We start from the raw sequence: 23,050 nt of genomic DNA, 5'->3' as shown, positions 1-23,050 counted from the left end.
TTATTTTTAAATGTTTAGGCCCTATAGAAGGAGTTTTTAAGATACAACAGCACCATTGAAGAAGCTATGAACCAAGTGTTTAGTGCTTGGTAGCAGTGTTTTCTTCAGTCCTGAAAACAAGGAAATTAATTATTTAATGGTATATAAGTGAAGTACACTTTACTCCTGATTTTTTTCTGTCAAAATATATCTTCTTTAATAATGTATCATCTTGTCTTGCAGAATTGCTACCCAAGTGTGAACAAATGCAGTGCCAATACAAGTGTGCCATGTCCGTGAATGAAACTAGATGTTACTGTGAGGAAGGATACGAAGTTGGCAGAGATGGAAAAACCTGCCAAGGTAAAGTAACCATATTATCATATTATTCCATGGGGTGCAGTGGTTAGAATGCAGTATTGCAGACTAATTCTGCTGACTGCCGACTGCCAGAGTTCGACAGATCAGTTCTCACCAGCTCAAGGTTGACTCAGCGTACTTGAAAGACCAGTCGCAACAGAGATATATTGTGGAGTGGAAAAGATGGATTGATTACATCCAGAATAAATATGGGACTAAAAAGTTTCACCTAGCATTTGAATAAGTATTGATGTGATATATAAATTACTTGTAGTTATTTTAATAAGAGTTAAAGTGCGATAGAACTTAATATTTTATTGTTGTTTGCATAAGGTAGACTATGATTGTTTGTATTTTTATACCCTGTATTTAGCTCTGGGAAGTTGGGAAGGGGGGGAGGGGAGGGAGGAGTTGGGGAGGTTTGGGGAGAGGGGAGGGGGTTGGGAGGGGTTTTTGTCTTTTTTAAAAAATGTATTGTAAAACTTTTCAATAAAAAAAAGGTTGACTCAGCCTTCCATCCTTCTGAGGTCGGTAAAATGAGGACCCAGATTGCTGGGGGCAATATGCTGGCTCTGTAAACTGCTTAGAGAGGGCTATAAAGAACTGTGAAATGGTATATAAATCTAAGTGCTATTGCTATTTCAAAACATTTTGCTCAAGAAAAAATTATAGGAAAGCTTGAATTTAGTGAACTATATAGGCTAGGGAAGGTGGTGGTATTTAAACTTGATTTCTGGAGAACTTGCCCAATGCTTTTTCTATATTCTCTAGTCTTGTTCCCACCCATCCATCCATATTGGTTAGCAAAATAACATTTCTTCCCTGAGATCTCATTCAGAATGTTGCACATTTTTCTCCAAAACAAATCCTGGTTGTTCCATTGCAAATGTTTACTGGCATGTAACACGCATCAAACAGGTACCAATACATTCCTGCATTTTTCTCCACATCACAGCCATCTAGATCAGGCATGGCAAACTGCCATGGGCCAGATGCGCTGAAATCGCACCCACCCCATTACCGGCAATGGGGAAAAAGTCCTGATACATCACGTGACATCGCAAGTTTGACATGCCTGATCTAGATGATACCGGTTCATATAATCTGATTTACACTATAAGCCTTTTTATTCATAACTAGAGCTATACCTTTCCTGCTAGTTATTCATCATCTCCACATACATACATTATTTTCATTATTTTAGTCTTCAGTTTTTCAGTCTCTTGAAGTATTCTGTTAATATAACTTCACAATACAGATAGAGTTAGTATTCACTGTTGTGTCCCGAAGGTGCTTTTTCAAAAGGCAAATAGACTTTCTTTGTTTTTGCTTGAAGACATTTCCCTTCTCAGCCAAGAAACGGCTTCAGTTCTCACCTGAAGATGACCTGGATGACTGAGAATCTCCATAGATATTCATTGTTGTGCTACCTAGGAGGGCTAACATCAATCTTGCAAGAGTGAAAGTAGTTCTCCACTCCTTTTCTACTCCATCCCCACTTCTTTTACATGCCAGTTGTCCCATCTGTGGCTCCCCCTCTAGTCTCCCAAGGTCATTCCTACATACAATTGCAACCTGTCACTGTTTGTATAGTTTGATCACTGTTTCACAAGCATAGCTGACCCTACCTTGGCTCCCAATATGTTCATACTATTCTATGCAAATTAGTTTCTCTAATCTAATAAAGAATGCAGAGAAGAACAAAAATGATTAGGGGACTGGAGGCTAAAGCATATAAAGAATGGTTGCTGGAATGGGGTATGTCTAGTTTAATGAAAAGAAGGACTATAAGTGACATGATAGCAGTGTTCCATTATCTCATGGATTGCCACAAAGAAGAGGGCATTAACCTATTCTCCAAAGCACCTGAGAGCAAAACAAGAAACAATGGATGGAAACTAATCAAGGATAGAACCAACCTGGAATTAAGGAGGATTTTTCTGACAGTTAGGATAATTAATCAGTGGAACGACCTGCCTCCAGAGGTTGTGGGTGCTGGAATGCTCAAGGTTTTTAGGAAGAGATTGGACAGCCATTTTTCTGAAATGGTAAGGTTTCCTGCTTGAGAGGGGATTGGACTAGAAAGGGATTGCAATGTTACAATAACTTTATTATTGTAGACACCACCAACATCCTACTTTCATCCTGCCAAGGAGAAAAAAATAATGATAAATACAGGATTGATTCCTGAGTATAATTTAACTATTTTTATTTTCAGATTTTAATGAATGTAATCTGTATGGACTCTGTAGCCAGACATGTCAAAATACTGATGGATCATATATTTGCAGCTGTGCAGAAGGATATCTCCTTCAACCAAACAAAAAAACTTGCAAAGTGAAAAAAGGTAAGCAGGAATATATTGCTGTATTTATTTGCTGTGATTCTCCATTAAGTATCCAGCTGACCACCAGAGGAACAAAATGCTAAAGGATCTCTAAACCAGAACTACTTTGTGTGCTCTTTCTTTCTTTCTTTTTTAAAAGTACATTCTCTTTATTCTAATTGCCTTGATCTGCATTTTGAAAACATGAGAAGAATTTTGGAGTTGTCATAGATACAACAATTCTTGAAAAGAGAAAATCAGCACAACAACAAATAGATGAGTTGAGCCTTTCCTGTATTATTTTAAGGTTGGCTTTATAGCAATCTGAAAGAATTTGAGAAAGATTAACTAAGATAATGAACAATTTTACTTGTTAAGGTTGATACAATATTCAGTTCAATTCTCCTGGATCTTATGTGATGCTTCTTCTTGTATCTTATCTATGGTAAATAAAAATCAGAAAAGACTTTTCAGAACCTTTTCAAACTTACAGTTTATGATGACAGGTGTGTGTGTAGTCTTAACAAACAAAGGATTTTTAATGCATTACAATTGCTGAATAACAAAAGACCTGTAATCTGCATCACATTTAACCTGCCAATGTATGAACATGCTTTCTCCTTCACACACCTCATTCAATTTAAATTCTTCATCAGTTTAACTTAGGGGTCTTCAAACTTGGCTCTTTTATGACTTGTGGACTTCAACTCCCAGAATTCCATAGCCAGTGTGCCTGGCAAAGGAGTTCTGGGAGTTGAAGTCCACAAGTCATAAAAGGACCAAGTTTGAAGACCCCTGGTTTAACTACTCCATGCATCTGGTGAAATGAGCTACAGTTCATGGAAGATTATTCCTTTTAATAAAATCTGATAGTCTGAAAGCCTCCCTCCAACTCCAACACATAGTTTATAACAATTACTTTAAAGTAAACAGAATGATTTGAATTGCTTCAGATGCCAGATGTGTCACCATTTTGTTCCTCATATTTAATGAGTGTTATGTATATTTTCATTAGTGGCAATAAATTAAATATTTAAAGAAATTGGTAAGCTTCCTTTAACAGAGCTGGAGGGAAGAAAGAATTCCCCTAATCAATATAACAGACTAATGTTATTTTTGTGAAATATTCATAATCGGTATCCATGAGGTACAATATGGGATGCTTGTAATGATACATGTAGTCTTTGACTTAAAGAGGCCATTCAAAGTTACAACAACTTATGATTAATCCTCTCATTTACAATCAGCACAGCAACTCCATGATCACATGACCAAAATACAGGCTCTTGGCAACACCCAGAGGTGATTTGATTATAATTTGAAATTTTCCCTTCAAACCAATGAAGGAAGCCAGATTCACTTAACCATCATATGATTCACTTAGCAATTGCAGTTATACATTTAACAACCACGTTAAAAAAAAAGATCATAAAATTGGGCATAATTCACTTAACAGCTGTCTTTTTTTTTATTGAAAAGTTTTAAAGTACAGTTTTCCTTTAAAAAAACCCCTTCCCCCTCCCTCCTCCCCTCCCTACCTCCCCCCTTCCTCCCCCCTCCCCCCCTCCCTCCTCCCCCCCACCTCCCCCCAACCCCCCTCCCCCCGGACTTCCCAGAGCTAAATACAAGGTATATATATATATAAAAGCAATCATAAACAACCATATACCAACAACTATAAATTCTAAAATCCATCACTCTCTAACTTATATAGGATCAAACAAAACTTAGCATTATTAAATATATATAGAAGACTAAAATAGAAAAAAAAAGAAAAAAAAACACGAAAGAAGACTTATTCGAATGCTACATAAAACTTCTTAACCCTATACTTGTTCTGGATAAACTCAATCCATTTTCTCCATTCCATAATATAATGTTCTTGCGAGTAATCTTTCAAATAGGCCGAAATCTTCGCCATCTCCGCCAGGTCGGAAACCTTTAAAATCCACTCTTGTATAGTCGGCAATTCCTCTTTCTTCCAATATTGACCTATCAAAAGTCTTGCTGCCGTAACTAAATTCAACATCAACTTGGAGTCCACAACTGTAGCGTCCACAATTATTCCCAACAAAAAAAATTGCGGACAAAACTTTATCCTCCATTTAAAAATCTTCTGCATGTTCCACCAGACTTTTATCCAAAAAGCCTTAACCTTTTTACATGTCCACCATATGTGAAAATATGTTGCATCTTCATCACCACACCTCCAACACTTAGGCTGGTAATTCGGATACATACTTGCAAGCTTTTTAGGATCTAGATGCCATCTATAAAACATTTTATAAAAGTTCTCTCTTAGATTTTGAGCTTGAGTGAATTTTACATTCCTCACCCAGATCTTTTCCCACGTGTCCATTGTAATAACTTCCTGAATGTTTTGGGCCCATTTTATCATACAATCCTTAACAAGCTCTGTTTCTGAATCGATCTCTATCAATGCAAGATATATCCGTTTAATATGTGCTGGTCCCTGATTTCTAATTTGCTTTATCAAATTTTCATCAGTCATTGCAAATCCATTTTTCTGGTCTTCTTTCCACCTGGCCCGTAACTGAATATATTGAAACCAAGTCTGAACAACCTTCTCTTCTCGCAAGAAGCTATATGATTTCAAGCACCAAACATTCCTTTCCAAACTTAAAATTTCCTTATAAGTAGTCTCATCGTGTTTGAAACCAGCATGTATATTTTCTATTGCGTGTTTTGGGATTGCCCACAATGGTATCTTGCTGCTTAACTTATGTCTATACTTCTTCCAGACTCTCAGCAGTGCCTGTCTTAAAATATGCATCCTAAACACAGTATCTACCTTCTTATCATACAACAGATATGCATGCCAGCCAAACAACAAATCATGGCCCTCAAGATTTAATAACCTCGGTTGTGTCAAATTAATCCAATCACTTATTCCTACTAGTGCAGCAGCTTCATAATATAATTTAAAATTAGGCATTTTAAGGCCACCTCTCTCACGAGTATCCTGCATAATCTTAAGTTTAACTCGTGGCTTTTTCCCTGCCCACACAAATTTATTAATACCACGCTGCCATTCCTCCAAGTTAGAATCTTTCTTAAGAATCGGTATCATTTGAAATAAGAATAAAAATTTGGGCAGGACATTCATTTTCACTGCTGCAATCCGTCCCAACAAAGACAATTGCAATTTTTCCCAACTCTCCATTTCTTTTTGAATTTCCCCCCATAATTTTTCATAATTATTTTTATATAGCTTTGTATTAGAGGGCGACAAAATCACCCCCAAATATTTAACCCTTTTAACAATCTCAAATCCAGTTAATCCTTCTAGGAGAGCCTTCTGTGAAACTGTCATATTTCTAGCCAAAATTTTTGTTTTCTGTATATTTACTTTAAATCCAGAAACCTTCCCATATTGTGTTATTATCTCCATCAGGTCCACAACAGAGTTCTCTGGCTGGGTCACTGTAACAACCAGATCATCTGCAAATGCTCTCAATCTATAATCCTGATCTCCAACTTGTATCCCCTTAATTTTTTCCGAATTCTGAATCTTAACCAATAATATCTCTAATGTTAACACAAATAACAAGGGCGATAGCGGACACCCTTGCCTTGTGCCCTTCTCAATATTACATGCTGTTGTCAAACTATTGTTAACTATGATTCGGGCAGTTTGTTTTTGATATAATGCCCTAATCGGTTGTAAAAATTTTTCCCCAAAATCCATTTTGTCTAAAACTTTCAACAAGAATTGCCAGTTCAATTGATCAAAAGCCTTTTCAGCATCTAAAAAGATTAGCGCAGCAGAGATCTGGTTGTGCCTTTCCAAAAACTCTAACAGATCAACTATATGTCTCACATTATTTTTCATTTGTCTTCCACTAATAAACCCCGTTTGGTCCCCATGAATCACCTGTTGCAGAACCCTCATCAGTCTGTTAGCCAAAACCTTAGCAAATATCTTATAATCTGTATTTAAAAGCGATATCGGTCTGTAATTTTTAACTAAAGTAGCATCCTGGTCTTCCTTCGGAATCAAAGAGATAAAAGCTGTTCTCCAAGACGGTGGCACCTTTCCCCCCCTCTGGATTGTCTGGAACAGTTCCTTTAACGGTTTTATCATCTCTAATTGTAAGTTTTTATAATAGGCCGCAGTCAAGCCATCCGTGCCTGGTGCTTTATCCACCTTCAGTTCCTTAATAGCTGTAAAAATTTCTTCTTCTGTAATCAGTTGATTAATCCCCTCTTTTTGTACTTGCGTAAGAACCGGGATGCTAGCATTCTCCAAATACGTATCAATATCTTTTGCATTAATGTCCTCTTTAATATATAATTTCGAGTAAAAATCCACAAAGGCATCCTTAATAAGATTCTGTTGATACACAACCCTTCCTTTATACTCAATCTTATCTATATTAGATGCCCTTTGTTTTTTCCTCAATCTATAAGCTAACCATCTGCCTGGTTTATTAGCGTTGCAAAAAGTATTATGCCTAGCAAACCGCAGATTGGTCGCCACTTGATCAGCCATTAATTTATCAAATTGTCCTCTTAACAGTCTAATAGCCTCCTTAATCTTCACATCCTCTGGGTTCAAAATCAAAGCCTTTTCTTTTTCCTTTATTTCATTCTCCAGTTCTTTCCTTCTAGTTTCCACTGCACGTCTATGTCTATTATTCATATATATCAACACCCCTCTCATATAGGCCTTGCTAGCATCCCAAACCATATCCATAGAGGTACCCTTATTCATATTAATCTCAAAAAAATCCTTCATCCGGTGTTTGCATTCTTCCACATTTCTCTGATTTCTAAACAGATTCTCATTTACGCGCCATGAGCGCCTATCTCCTTTTTCCTTATCAATCTCCAACCACACTGGACTGTGATCAGAGATAATTCTTGCGCAGATCTTCACCTTTTTAGTTCTCAAAAGAAAATCATTAGTCAACAAAATAAAATCAATCCTCGAAAAAGATTGGTGTCTATCAGAATAAAAAGTATAATCCTTCTCCTGCAGATGTCTCTCACGCCAAATATCTCGCAATTCCAGGTCATCCTTCATTTCAAAAAAAGATTTAGGCAGTCTAGCGTGACTTGGAATGCGCTTGAAGGCTCCAGCCTTATCCAACTGTACATCCATAACTCCATTCCAGTCCCCCATAAAAATAAAAGATTTATAATCCAACTGGGTAAGCTTTGTATGAAGTAAAGTAAAAAAGTCAGCTTGTTGTTGATTTGGTGCATATAATCCAACTAAAAGCGTCTTTTTACCTTCTAACAACAGCTCGATCATAACATATCTTCCATGCTTATCTGCTTCAATTAAATCCGCTGTTAAGGCACTTTTAACATAAACAACCACTCCATTTTTCTTATTCTCTGCAGAAGCAACAAATTGCGTACCCAGCCTCGAGTTCAATAAGTACTTTTGATCCAAAACTCTAATATGCGTTTCTTGCAGGCATATAACATCTATCTTAAATTGTTTTAAATATTGAAAAACTTTCTTCGTCTTCTGCGGTGAGTTTAGTCCATTAACATTCCAGGTTAAAAATTTAGTTGCCATGTATATCCTCGAAAAGCTCTTGGACCACAGCTTTGATAGGACTAGCTTCCTTAGGCCGTGCTCCTCCCACAGCTTGGCTATGAATGCGTTGTGAAGAATCTGAAGACTTTTGCTGATCTTGTTCTTTTATTTTCTTTGCTCGTTTTAAAGCAGCACGCGTCACTCTTTGCTCTCTAGGATCATCCAAAGAAGTTGTAGCTTGATCTCCTCCAGCACCATTTTCCTCTGTTTCCTCCTCTTGTTGTTCTTCTTCTCCAGATCCCTTTCCAGCTTCCAGAAGCGTTAATGGGGTTGCTTTTAAGACATTATTGTAGAAATCACGCGCTTGTTTCACAGTAATCAGCCTGTACCTTTTACCTTCATACATCACCATCAGCCCATCTGGAATCTCCCATCTGAACCTTATATCTCTTTGCTTAAGCTCTTGCACAAGAAATGTATAGTCCTTTCTTCCCCTTAAAATCCTTGGAGGAATTTCTTTTAAAACCAAAACTTCTTGTTCAGCAATCACAACCTTAGCATCATAGGCAGCTTGTATAACTTGATCTCTAATTTCTCTTTTTGCAAAGTAAACCACCACATCTCTTGGCAACTTTCTCTGTCTAGCAATCCATGAATTCACCCGAAACACTTTATCCATAGCTGCTCTTATTTCAGATGCTGGCTGATTCAATACCCCTTCGAGAGCCTCAGAGATCAGCTGCTTTAAATCTTCTTTAACATTCTCTTTTAAACCTCTGATTCTAACAGCAAACTGCATCTGGTAATATTGGGCAAGGCTTAACTCCCTTTCCAGTTTGCCTCTTACATTTTCATTCTCCCGTGCTTTTACTTCTAATATAGCATTCCTTTGAGCCAAATCATCCATTTTTTCATCTAAATCTTCCACACATTCCGCCACTTTATGCACTGAAGTCAAAATGTCTACCCTCATCACGCTGTACTTCTGTTCCATCCTCTCTTCCATTCTTTCCTAGAATTTCTCCAATTTCTCCTCCATCTGTGCAAATTTATCAGCAATTGATTGATTAATTGATTCCAAAAGTACCTGGGCATGTTTATCCAGAGCATCTCGCAAATCCTTCGATGTCAGCACTTCAGGAGGGTGCAACGCCTGTAGTGATGATTGTTGCACCGGCGAGGATCCTCCACTCCAAAGAGTTTTAGAGGGAGGTTTAGCCGCCATCTTTTAATCCTCAATTATGACGCACTTTCAATTAAAGTTTGAAAAGTCCAACAAGTTCGAGAGTATAGTAAAATAATCCTCTTCACCTTTTCCTCTTGTACCGCTCTGCCTGCTCCTTTAAATCATAGTCCTTTCTTCAGGCAGGGATGGTTCGCAGACGCCTGGCTCTGCTCCAAGAAGTTCGGAGCAGAGACGACGGCCAGCTGGGAGCAACCCAGGCTTCGGGGGAGTTCAATCCTTCAGCCGCCCAAGCTCCAAGCTCAGGCGGCCTCGGAGAACTCTACCCCTACCTGGGGCCTCACCCCCTCCTCTTCTCCCGAGGAGGGGGCTTCAATTTCGCCCGAACAGCTGATCGGCGCTGTTTCGGGCGAAAAAACAAACAGCTGAGCCGCGGGCAGCCAGGGAAGGCTGTCTTTGGCGCCGCGCCGCCACCGGAAGTCCCAACAGCTGTCTTTTTTAAATAGCATAAAACAGAATAATAGAGTTGGAAGGGACTTTGGAGGCTTCCTGCTCAAGCAGGAGAGCCTATACTAATGCAGACAACTGACTTTCCAGTCTCTTCTTGAAAGCCTCCAGTAGTGGAGCACCCACAAGTTCTGACAGCAAGCTGTTCCACCGGTTGATTGTCCTCACTGTTAGGAAGTTTGTCCTTAATTCCAGGTTGCTTCTCTCCTTAAACAGTTTCCATCTGTTGCTTCTTGTCCTGCTTTCAGGTGCTTTGGAGAATAGGTTTATCCCCTCTTCTTTGTGGTAGCCCCTCAAATATTGAAACACTGCTATCATGTCTCCCCTTGTCTTCTTTTCACTACACTAGCCATACCTAATTCCTGCAATTTATAACCAGAGTTTTCATATGTTTTAGTCTCCAGTCCCCTAATCATTTTTGTTGTTCTTCTTTGCACTCTTTCCAGAATCTCAGCATCATTTTTTATATTGTGACCAAAATTAGAAGCAGTATTCCAAGTGTGGTCTTACTAAGGCTTTATAAAATGCACTATACTTCACATAATCTTGATTCTATCCCTTTGTTAATGCAGCCTAATAGAAATTCTGATGTCATAAGTCTAGGACTTGCTGTAATTATGCCTGCTTGTTCCCTTGCCCCTGTCATAGGAAACTAATCCAATAGCTCTAATAACATTTCTAAGAAGTAGAAATAATACTTGTGGAAACTGTCCCTAATTAAAACCAAGTTACTAACTAACTTTACTTAGTTATTTTTTATCCCAGAGAGCGAGTGCAGTTTAGTTGAATTTTCCAGAATTTACCACACTGTAGTTGGGAAAATACAATGAATATGGTATCAGATAAATGTGAAGGGTAGAATATGATTAAAGATATTGATTATCCCAGGAAATTTGGGTTTGTTTAAAATTCATATTGATCCACAAAGCATAGCACTTAGTTTGAATAAATCTGAAAGAAAGCTATACACCAAAAATCAATTTCATTTTTCTTCCTGTCATGCTCGCATGGCATTTTACTGATGTCACTGCTGGAACTATAATGAATAACACAAATAGTAATTAATAATAGAGAAGTGCTAATGCTCTTAATGCACTTTAACTTAGTGTTATTTAATAAAGACAGCAACAATAGTAACACAAATGTAGCTGAGATTTATTTCTGAGTCGTCATATGTACGATTGTGCAGCTACTCATACTAGACTAGCAGCAAAATGTCAGCAGGAGAAATAAATAAGGAAAGAAACTCCCAAATCAAATATTTAATAGGTAAGATATCACTGAAATAGAGACAGGAAAATATGATGACAAGCAGTTATGAGAGGTTTATAGGCATTACTGCATAATTCATAAAAGGCTAGGAAAAAAAAATATTTCAATTGAATCAGTTGGACCCTCCATACAAAATAACACATATAATCCCAAATGAGGTATTTTAACCATACAGCATTGTTCTGTAACTGTGAGCAAAATGAATGTGGCTATCAGCCAGCATGTTATTCAATTATGCCCTCATAAAATTCTAGATCTATCAGAGTCTAACTTACTTAGAGTGATTGTTCAGATATGTACTTGTACAGGAGGTTTGCTTGAAAAAAATATGTATCAACTGATTTGTAAACATGAACTTAGCCCAGAAAATACCAAGAAATGAGACCAAAAAATACCCCTTAAGATTGCCCTATGTTTACTGTCTTTGGTCTAAGTCGGTAGGGAAGGAGAAACACTATCTGTCAGGACCCACCCCAAACCACGTCTTAGGAAGACAAAAACTCTTGGAGTCAGGATTTTAGTCCAAAAGAAATCTTTACTATGACGTGCTCGGTTGTAGGAAATGAGACAGGGCTTAATATTTCCACGATGTAAACCCTTATAAAGAGTTCCCGGTTTAACCCCCCTTAATCCCCATTTGGTCAGTCCCCCCCCATCCTTCCTCTCGTATCATCCATCTCGTGGGAAAGAGGAAGTTAGGACCCTTTTGTTTATTGCTGACAAAACCCAGATGCTAACCCCCCCTTTTGTTTCCCCAGTTCAAAAGGCTTCTCCTTTCCTTTGAAATGCCTATTGCCGGTTCAATACACATCTATCCTCTTCTCTTCGGGAGATGACAGAATCCATGGGATATGTTTGAAACATTCCATTTATGAATATGATATAAATGGATTCTGACAGTCCGCTCTCCTTAGAAGAAAGGTGTGTCCATCTGTAGGGGGAGAAAAGAAAAGAGAAGAAAAAATAACATGTGTAAATGTTAACTCGGTTTGTTTGGATATTCTGTATGAAATCTCTTAAGCAGCTTTGGTGCTTTAACGTGGTGTTTGCTGACCCATTCATTTTCTGAGGAGGGGAGGTGTTTCCAAGCCACTAGATATTGAGTTGTTCCATGATGTCTCCTGGAATCCAGAATTTCCTTCACCTCGAAATGTTGTTCTCCTTCCACCATGATGGGAGGTGGTGGTGGTGGAATTTTTGTTCGTAGGGGAGATTGTTGTTCTCTCTTTATTAGACTGCAGTGAAAGATTGGGTGTATTCGTCTAAGATTTTTAGGTAGTTCTAATTCAACTGTTACTGGGTTTATGATTCTTTTAATTGGAAAAGGTCCAATGTATTTTGGTCCTAGTTTTTTACAGGGTTGGAGAGACTTAAGGTATTTTGTAGACAGATATACCATCTCTCCCACCTTGAACGGTGTGGGATCAGATCTTTTCTTGTCTGCTTGTGTCTTGTGTGCTAATCTAGCCTCTGTTAATGCTTTTCTGACAATAGGCCAGGTGTATTGTAACTGAGCAATCCATTCCTTTAGTTCTGGAATTACCGGTTCTTTTGGGGTTAGGTCAGGTATGGGGTTGAAGCTCTGGCCTGTGGCTACTTGAAAAGGAGTGTAACCTGTGCTGGAGTGAATTGCGTTGTTATATGCCACTTCTGCGAAAGGCAGCAGGTCTGTCCAATTGTTCTGCTGAAAATGTACATAACATCTTAAATATTGTTCAAGTACAGAGTTAGCCCTTTCAGATTGACCATTACCCTGAGGGTGATGACTAGATGTCAGTCCTTGGGTGGTTCCTAACAGAGATAAAAATTCCTTCCAGAATGCTGAGGTAAATTGCACCCCCCTGTCAGATATGATGCGTAGTGGTGCTCCATGCAATCTGTAAATATGTTGTACAAAAAGTTTTGCTAATGTTTTTGCAGTAGGAATTTTTGGGCAAGGTATGAAATGGACTTGCTTAGAGAACAGATCAGTAACAGTCCAGATAACGGTGTTTCCGTTGCTTTCTGGTAGTTCCACAATAAAATCCATGGCTATTTCTTTCCATGGGGCTGAGGGATTCGCCACTGGTTGTAACAGTCCTGGCGATTTCCCTTGTAACCTCTTGGCCATTGCGCAAATTTGACAGCTACCCACATAGCTTTCTATGTCCTTTTTCATAGATGGCCACCAAAATTGCCTTTTAGTTAAGTGTAAGGTTTTTACAAAGCCAAAGTGTCCTGCTGATTTTGTATCATGGCACAGTTGCATGAAATTGATTCTCTGTGTGGCAGGTATATATAGCTTCTCCCCCACCCACGGCAGTCCATCTTTAATTGTGCACACATGTTTATTTTTCTGGAACCATTCATCACTTTCCAAAGATTTCCTGAATTCTATTCCAGTTTGGCTATCTACCTTCGGTTTCATTTTTTCTTGTGCCCTGGTGGTGACTGGTGCTGCCAGTTGTTGTTCCGGTACAAGTGGTTTAAAGTCAGTAACTCTTGTGCTGTTATATTGGGGCATGCGGGATAATGCATCTGCCAGGAAGTTCTTTCCCCCCGGTAAGTGTTTGAGAGTGAAATTGAATCGGTGAAAGTGTTGGGACCAGCGGGCTTGCTTAGGAGTGAGCTTCCTGGGCGTTTTTAGTGCTTCTAAATTTTTGTGGTCAGTCCAGACTTGGAAAGGTATTTTATTTCCTTCCAAAAATTGACGCCAAGTTAATAATGACCACCTTAATGAGAATGCTTCCTTCTCCCATATTGGCCATCGTTGTTCAGTTTCTGTAAGTTTCCTGGATGTATATGCGCAAGGTTGCAACGCCCCCTCATCATTTTCTTGTAGTAATACGGCTCCGACTGCTACGTCGCTCGCATCTGCCTGTATTACAAAAGGTTTGTTGGGATCTGGGTGTTTAAGTACAGGTTCCGCAGAAAAGAGTCTCTTTAGCCTCTCAAATGCTGCTTGACATTCCATTGACCATTTCAGAGGCTGGCTGGGCTTCACGGGTGACCCCCCCTTCGTTTTCAACAAATTTGTGAGGGGCATGGCTATTTGGCCGAATGCAGGGATGAATTGGCGGTAGAAATTTGCAAACCCCAGGAAACTTTGCAATTGCTTCCGTGTGCGGGGGGGTGCCCACTCTAGTACTGCCCTGACCTTCTCTGGGTCCATTTCGATGCCCTCTGGGGATATGCGATATCCCAGGTAGTCGATTCTTTCCTTATGAAATTCACACTTCGATAATTTAGCATATAAATGGGCAGCTCGCAATTTCTTCAGGACTGCTCTGACTAGTTTGATATGTTCCTCTTTGGTTTCTGTGAAGATAAGGATGTCATCGAGGTAAACCAGGACCCCCTTATATAGGTGCTCTCTCAGTACGTCATTAATTAATTGCATAAAGACTGCGGGGGCCCCTTGCAGTCCAAATGGCAGTACTTTGAATTGATAGCACCCCATTGGGCAGTTGAATGCAGTTTTCCATTCGTCTCCTTCCTTAATCCTAATACGGTAGTATGCTTCCCTCAGGTCTAGTTTGGTAAAAATCTTTCCTTTCGATAGGTGGGATAGCATATCCTTCATTAGGGGAAGGGGGTATAGATTACATTCACTAATTGTATTTAGGTTCCGGTAATCTACAACCAAACGAAAGGAACCATCCTTCTTCTCCCTGAACAGAACCGGGGCGGCTACTTTGGGTTTGGCGGGCTCAATAAATCCTCTTTCTAAGTTTTTCTTTATGAATCTTTCCATTTCTGCCATTTCCCTTGGGCTCATGGCATACATCCTGGGTTTTGGGAGTTTTGCCCCAGGTTTGAATTCTATGGTGCAGTCTGTGGGGCGGTGGGGGGGGAGCTCATCTGCTCTTTCCTCACTGAAAACCTCAGCCAGGTCCCTGTATTCCTCCGGTATCTCTGTTAGCCCCTTCTCTTCCCCCACTGCTGCTTTTTCCTCCCTCTGGGTTGGGGGGGTGTTTGGGGGTTTTACGTTTTCCTGTTCCCCTTTTGGGAAGTTGAGTTCTGCAGTCCTCCAGTTTATCCCGGGGTTCCATTTCTTCAGCCATTCCAGTCCTAAAATCATTGGGCATGCCATGCCTGGGGCCACTATAAATGTTATGTCTTCCTCATGGGACCCCAGGGACATATGGAGTGGTAGAGTGGCTAGGGTAGCTGGTCCCCCCCCTGCTATAGACCCGTCTAATTGACTGAAGGAGATTGGTTGTTTTAGCCTCCTCACTGGGATGCTCAGTTCCTCCACCAGTGTTGGGCTGATGAGGCAGCGGATGCAGCCAGAGTCTATCAAAGCTTTTATTTCATTGGCTTTTGGTGCAGAGGAAGCTAATATAGTTACTGTCTTAAGTATGGGTGGAAGAGGTCCACTTACCAAAGGTTCTCCCTCTGAGCTGTCTTCCGAGGTGTCCACCGCCCCTGCAGTGTAGGCCGGAGTCCAATCCCAGGTTTTGGCAGAAATTGTGGACTCTACAGCTTCTGTCCCCTTCATGGAAGATTCTTTTGGGTTGCCTTGAGACTTCCCCAGCTTTTTGGAAGATGGTGCCTCTGTTTTGCGTGGAGGGGCTTTCGAACGACATTCTGCAGCACGGTGGCCCTCTCTCCCGCAATTGAAACATCCCTTTGATTTTTTAGCCGTGGCCGGTGGGTTTTCCCCCTCACGTGTTTGCTCGAGTGGCGGGCGGCCCCATGGTTTTCCTCTGCGTTGTCTTTTCAATAGGTCTATTTCCACTTCCTCTGCCAGGACATACCAGTCATCGAGATGGTAGGGGTCTCCCCGAGGCAGGCAAGCGTCATACAGGTCGTAGTTTAGACCGTCTTTGAAATGGCTGAGGAGGATGTCTTCTGGCCAGTTCAGCTTGCTGGCGATGGCTCGGAATTCTTGGGTATATTCGGCCACTGTTCTCCTGCCCTGCCTCACCGTCTTGATTCTCTCCCGGGCCTTCCGGTCAGCCAAAGGGTCCTCAAATCGTCGCCTCAAGGATGACATGAATCGGTTGAAGTCGTTGAGTTCTGGGGCGTTGGAGTCATGCAGGTTCACCACCCAGTCTGCGGCCGTCCCGTCCAGGGCAGATTGCACAATTCGGATGCGTGTTTTGTCACTGGGGATGTCCCGTCCGTACTCTTCCATGTAGCTGAGGACTTGGGTTAGGAAAAATCCCAGTCGTGATGGCTCCCCCTTGAATTTTGCTTCCAGGGGTGGGAATCTTTGGCTGGATCGTTGTCTGCGCCGCGGAGTGTATCGCTCCTCATCTCGATCCCCATCTGTGGGTCTGGGGGGGGTGGGTACCGCTGAGTCAGCGGCTCCTGTTCCATTGGACAGCCCTGGGGTTTCAGGTGTTGGGTCCCTTCCGTTACCCCTCCAGTTGCGACCCCAGGTGTTGTGGTTTCCAGCTCTCTCCTCCCTTAGTGAGCTCAGGGTTGTTTTCATCAAGTCAATAGCTTTTTCCAGAATCCGCTCTTCCTCACTGGCGTGCAGGGAGTTCTCCATCTCTTGTTTCCATTCCGGTTGGTGGTCGCTCCGTCTCAGGGTCACTTCTCTCGAAGCCTTTTTCCACTCACTTTTCCTTCCAACGCCCATCGACCACCGGGGTTTTTGTTCGTGCTGCTCCGCCGTTTCTTCCCAGGAGGAATATGATGCCTCAGTTTCCCAATGTTTCTGGGAGTTCGGCTGGGGGGAAGGCTCCTTCTCCGTGGGGCTTTCTTCCCTTCTTGCTTCATCGTCAGATATCATATTTATTTGCAAAGTCCCCCGGTAAGGTTCTTCTTCCCAGGTTGACTTTCGTTGCAAGCCCTGTCTAATGTCAGGACCCACCCCAAACCACGTCTTAGGAAGACAAAAACTCTTGGAGTCAGGATTTTAGTCCAAAAGAAATCTTTACTATGACGTGCTCGGTTGTAGGAAATGAGACAGGGCTTAATATTTCCACGATGTAAACCCTTATAAAGAGTTCCCGGTTTAACCCCCCTTAATCCCCATTTGGTCAGTCCCCCCCCATCCTTCCTCTCGTATCATCCATCTCGTGGGAAAGAGGAAGTTAGGACCCTTTTGTTTATTGCTGACAAAACCCAGATGCTAACCCCCCCTTTTGTTTCCCCAGTTCAAAAGGCTTCTCCTTTCCTTTGAAATGCCTATTGCCGGTTCAATACACATCTATCCTCTTCTCTTCGGGAGATGACAGAATCCATGGGATATGTTTGAAACATTCCATTTATGAATATGATATAAATGGATTCTGACACTATCAGTCTTTCAGTCTCCTATTGTAGTTTAGATCAATAAAGTAGATGTCTAGAATTTCTTATGGTGTCTGTTTCATGTCTTGGTCAACCTCAAAAAGATGGCATCAATCCTGAAGCTTACCTGCTTTCTATTCAGAGAGGCAGGGGACCTTGCTTCTGATCAAGAAGGTGGCATCTGATGCTCAGAGTACTCTGCAGTGCATTAAACAACTTGCTGAAACATTATTACCACATCACCACCAAGAGGATTTATGAAAACAAATCTACCCAATCCCAGGGTACAATTAAAACAGCATTTGGGGCAAGCTTTGCCTCAGTCAGAAATAGCTTAGCAGCCAAGCAACCCAGCCAATTTCTCTGTTTTCATGGGAGTTTGCCAGGGAAGCTCAGAGAAGCCCAGGTTCAGTTCTTGACTATCACAATTCATTGTGAATTGTTTATGGCAGGTCACCTAGCAGAAATTCATATAGAACTCACCAAAGTGAATTTTCTTTTGAGTTTTCAGAAAAAAGCCAATTTCTCTTTTCCATGGCTCCTTTTTTATAGTAGTGCCTGAGTACAGTCATTCATTCCCTCAACACTCAGAATGACTCTGCTTTATTGAAATCCTTAATAAACAAAGTACAACATGTGTTAAATTTATGCAATGGCTCAGTGGGTTAGGACACTGAGCTTGTCAATCAGAAGGTTAGCAGTTTGGTGGGTCGAATCCCGAGTACTGCGTAACAGAGTGAGTGCCTGTTACTCGTCCCAGCTTCTGCCAACCTAGCAGTTCGAAAGCACATAAAAAATGCAAGTAGAAAAATAGGGACCACTACGGTGGGAAGGTAACAGCGTTCCGTGCGCCAGCCACATGACCACGGAGACGTCCTCGGACAAACGCTGGCTCTTTGGCTTTGAAACGGAGATGAGCACCAGCCCCTAGTGTCAGAAACGACTAACACGCATGTGCGGGGGAACCTTTACCTTTTTTATCCATAACAAATTGAAGTGATGTCAAAATCATGACACAATGTGATGATGTCATTGTGAAAAATGTCACCATTGCATACTTGTGCAACTGCCTAAGCTACAGCATTTGTGATACATAGGGGAGAGAGGAGAAGAGGCCAACTTTGACAAGGTAGAGGAATTAATTTCAGAAGACAGTGTTGGGGATATAGACCGATGATTGAAACAGCATTTTTAGCTAGCTGACAAGTTAGCTCTTCCATTGTAGACACTGAGATGGTCTTTGCCTGTGATCTGCCAAACAGACCAAGATGAATAACCAGGCTGAGAAGTTGCAGGTATGAAGGAGGGTGTAGGTTAAGCATATTCTATTCTTAAATACTACAGTAAAGGGATTTCAGTGAATCCAGTTGTAATCCTCTAGGCTAGCCACATCTGGAACTAGTCCACAGATCACAAATAAAATAAGCAAAATGGCACTTCTCCACCTCCCCAAACCTAATAGAAACAATAAGAGGGACTGTCCTTGTTGGCAGAAGCAATGGAAGAACAGTAGTGACACAACCTGCAACAGAGTTGGCAGAATCTTAGTTTCATTCCTGATTTAAACTGAGGTGTGTAACACAAAATTGGTATTCTGTTAAGAACTAATCCTCTCCATTTAAAAAAAAATACTTTGTTTTTGGGGAAAGGACACTAAATCTGTGTTTTTAAGGGGCCTGCATAAATCCTGGGAAGACCTTTGTAAGAGTAAAAGAGTAAAAAATATACTTGATTTTATACCATCCAAACAAAACTACATCCTATTCCTGAAAATTCTTGAAATTTATTTCTGAATGTGGAAAAAAGAGTAGTCCTTCTCATGATGGTGCAGATGGTTCCCTCTCTATTCTTTTGTCATTATGTACATCAAAGAGTTATTGCTGGATTAACTACTTCCTTTGGGAATTATCGTGCTAATTATCCACAGTAATCTATCTAGTGGCTCTGGAAAGTTCTGTGTCTTTCAATAGAGAAACATAGAAATTACAGTATACGGCAGTACTTCATGTCTCTGGTTTTGCTTCCTATTTGTGTCATTTTTGCAGGCAAAATATTTGTATACTTGCTAAAATTTACCAAATAAACATCAAGCTTTTTTGTTTTTGGTAATCTAATTAATTGAGTGTTTGCTTAGACTTTTGTGGACACAGAGGTTGATTAAAAGTGCATTGGGAATTAAATTGGAAATTACTCACAGTAATTTTCCAACAGGAATTATGGTGTAAATATAGGGGGAAAGTAAAGAATAAATACAGTTCAAATGACAAATCTGAAAATAATTTACTTGACTGGGTTCAGACATGACTAGTGTTAGGTCAAGGTTCCGATTAGATCAGTTAGCTAAATTTATCACATCTAGATCAGCACCAATCTGGATACTCATATTCATTCATTAAGCATTGCCCAAAGCAATTAAAACAGTAAAAAAAGCTGTCTATGAACTTTCTTTCCTTGGCAGTATTAGTGAAAAATCCATAATCATTCAGTGATTAAAAAATAGCAACATACAGTATACCTAGCAGAACCGTACTGTCTATTGCAGTACTTTCTGTGCAGTAGAATCTTCAGAAACTCTTTAGGAAATGTTGAGGATACTTAGAATATTGAGGAAGTTAAAGTAAGATCACCAGATCTACTATGCATTTTCCCTTCTATACATTATGGCTGATCAGGTATTTGAACTTTTAGGGACTTAGAGTATGAAATAAGAACTTTCTCCAAGACACAGCAACCAGAGATTGAAAATTGTTTTTTTTCCCAAATCTGTGACACCATGATTTCATATTCTGAGAGATCAATTTTGTAGCATGTTGTTTGTTTGTCAGAGGCATCACAATTAAAATAAGGCATACTATATGACATACATTTAAAATATAAAATACAAGATTAAAATATGTACAAATTAAACAGATCTTGCTGAGAAACGAGCATTGTGTTTTGACACACTGCCGTGAAGTCTTCAAGCATACACTGATCGGGGCACAAAGGGCAGGTATGCATATGTGTTGTTTTCTGCACGTCACCACAATTGCAAAGAGCAGAAGCCACTGGAGAGCCCCATTTGTTCAGAATATCTCTGGATCTTGTTGTACACATATGCAGTCTGTTGAATGATTTCCACACTTCCCAGCTTTTGTCAGATCCAGGTGCCAGCTCCTCTGTTGGTTCCATCTAGGGTTGGCTCTTTGTAGCTTTCCATAGGTCCACTTTGCTTGCAAATTCTTCAAACTCTTCCGTCAACCTAGGAAGTTTTCCCTGGATTTTAATCTCTGATGAACCAGTTGTGGGCCATCGAGAGGATATTGTCTAGATATTGATGATTTGAGTTTCTCTCTGTATACTGCTGCTTCTCTGCAAATAGGAGGCTTGGCAATGCCTGCTAGCCGGTAGATCTTATCTAAAGGGGTAGGTTTGAGGTATCTGGTAATAATTCTGCTAGCTTCATTCAGAGCAACATCTACTTTCCCAGCGTGTGCTGATTTATACCAGATTGGACGGGTGTATTCACCTGATGAGTAGCAAAGAGCTAGAGTTGTTGTCTTAAGGACCCTTGGTTTGGCAGCCTAGGTAGAGCTCATTAATTTATTTTGTCCACTGACCCTTATTTTAGTGTCGATTCATTTTACTGTTTGTATTTTGGTGTAGCACATTCTTTTCTTTTCTTCCTTTAAGCATTTAATAGAACCTTCATCAAACACAAGTAAAGAAGTGTTTATTAAAGGAGCAAGTTATTTTAATTGGTTTATGAAAACGTTGCAAAAAATGGGTGCATTGTTTTTATTTGTTAATTAACCTTTCCTTCTTTGGCTCTCCTTTTTCCTTTTGTTTTTAGAACCTAATGATCTTCCACCTCTACTGTTGATTGCAAATTCTGACACTATTGATGTCCTATATCTAAATGGAACCAGAACATCCACCTTTGGATTTTTGAGAGGAAGTGGAATTCAGGCATTGGATTACATACACAATAAGAACACAATCTGTTGGATTGAATCAAGAGAATCTTCAGCTCAGTTAAAATGCACTGAGATATCAAAAACTGGAAAGCTGACTGATGAATGGATAATTAGCAGCATTCCTAATCTTCACAGTAAGTATTTTAAGTCTGAAAAAGTATTTTTTTCCAGAAAAAAATAATAAGGAATCTGTCATATCAGTGGCATGTTTTATAGATTAATGTTATTTTATTAATGTATGAATAAAATAGCACAATTTTTGGCATATTATGAAGTAAATTCTTAGCTGATTCTGTTTATGTTACATTTGGAGGTACAGATTTTTAAAAGATTTAAATATTGTGTCTCATTTACCTATTAAATTTAAGTCCTGCTTTTTGTTTAGGAGTTACATAATACCCCCTGCTCCCATTTTTCATTGCAACAACATTATAAGGTAGATTTGCTGAGATAGGTTGACAGGCCCAAGCAAATTTCCACAATTTAAGGTGGTCTTGAACCTGGGTCTTTCTGGTGCAAGTCTAATTTTTATATCACACAGCTTTACTTATTTAAATGAATACAATATAAATTTATATAGTGGTAATAGAAAGAAAAACCTAAAGAGGCAGTGAAGAGGATTTTTATTTTAGTACTTTAAACTTTTGGATGCTGCCCATCTAAACCAACTTTTCTCCAGGCAGTTTGCCATATGTTAACATCATGCAGACATGTATGCACTTATATTGACTAACAAGCACAACGGCAGCCAGGGTAGTTATAGTTCTGTGTGGCATATATGGTTAAAATGGACAAAATATGCAGAATGCAGAATCTGAGGGCATTAATGCCAGCAAAAAAGTATGTCCATATGCATTGAAGTGTCACACCTTCTCCATAAGGATTATGTGAAAGGCAGTTTCTTGCTCAATTTGGAAATTATACTTTTAATGGTGAAGCCTATATGCATGTCTTTGTTGCAGCTCCACAGTACAGTAGCACTGATTCATATTTCTTTAATATTTACAATTAGCTGTTCCAGATTTTTTTTAATCCCATTTATATCCCGCCCTTCTCCAAAGACTCAGGGCGGCTTACAATCTAAAGCACAAATCAATGTGCTTAGCAATAGCCTTCATTCTATGTATATGCCTGCTTATTAGGGCTTTTGCCCCCCCCCCAAAGCGGTGTTATTACAAAGTCAGCTTATTGCCCCCAACAATCTGGGTCCTCATTTTACCTACCTCGGAAGGATGGAAGGCTGAGTCAACCTTGAGCCTGGTGGGACTCGAAGCTGCACTAATTACAGGCAGCTGGTGTTACTTAAGGAGGCATTAGCCCACTGCTCCACCAAGGCTCTTTTACAAGTACTAGTCTAGTTAAGTATCCTTAACCTCTACTTGTTCAATTGCATTCCTTATCTTAAGTACATTACGTACATTCCTGTTTGCTCAATGTTATTTTGTTATTGTCAAGCCTTATTTCTAAGCCAGTATTTCTCTGTCTCCACAACTTTAAGCTGTGCAAATTTCAGTTCCCAGAATTCCACTGGCTGGAGGAATTCTGGGAGCGGAGGTCTGCACAGCTTAAAGTTGTGGAGGTTGAAAAACACTGCAAACTATTGACATAATTTTTGAAGTAGCAGTTAACCTGATCTACAGCATTCATGGCAGTTTCTACATTCCTGTAAACTGCTTGGCTTTCTTTTCCTTCTTTGTATAAGCAGCAGGAAATGAATGGTGGCCTCATAG

The 23,050-nt window shown here is 40.1% G+C and overlaps 1 protein-coding gene across 1 annotated transcript in view; it reads left to right on the top strand.

The window, feature by feature from the left end:
- LRP1B (LDL receptor related protein 1B) overlaps positions 1-23,050 on the top strand; it is a gene marked incomplete at both ends in the record, with an annotated part of 936,568 nt that overhangs the window by 540,212 nt on the left and 373,306 nt on the right. Inside the window, 3 exon segments of the mRNA XM_083348746.1 lie at positions 223-342; positions 2,558-2,686; positions 21,197-21,454. Of these exon segments, the coding sequence (XP_083204872.1) occupies positions 223-342; positions 2,558-2,686; positions 21,197-21,454 (507 nt within the window).

This window comes from Vipera ursinii (genome assembly GCF_947247035.1).
Source record: "Vipera ursinii genome assembly, chromosome: 1".
NCBI lineage: Eukaryota > Metazoa > Chordata > Lepidosauria > Squamata > Viperidae > Vipera > Vipera ursinii.
Note: the sequence above shows the minus strand (reverse complement) of the source record. Positions and strands in the feature narration are given on the sequence as shown.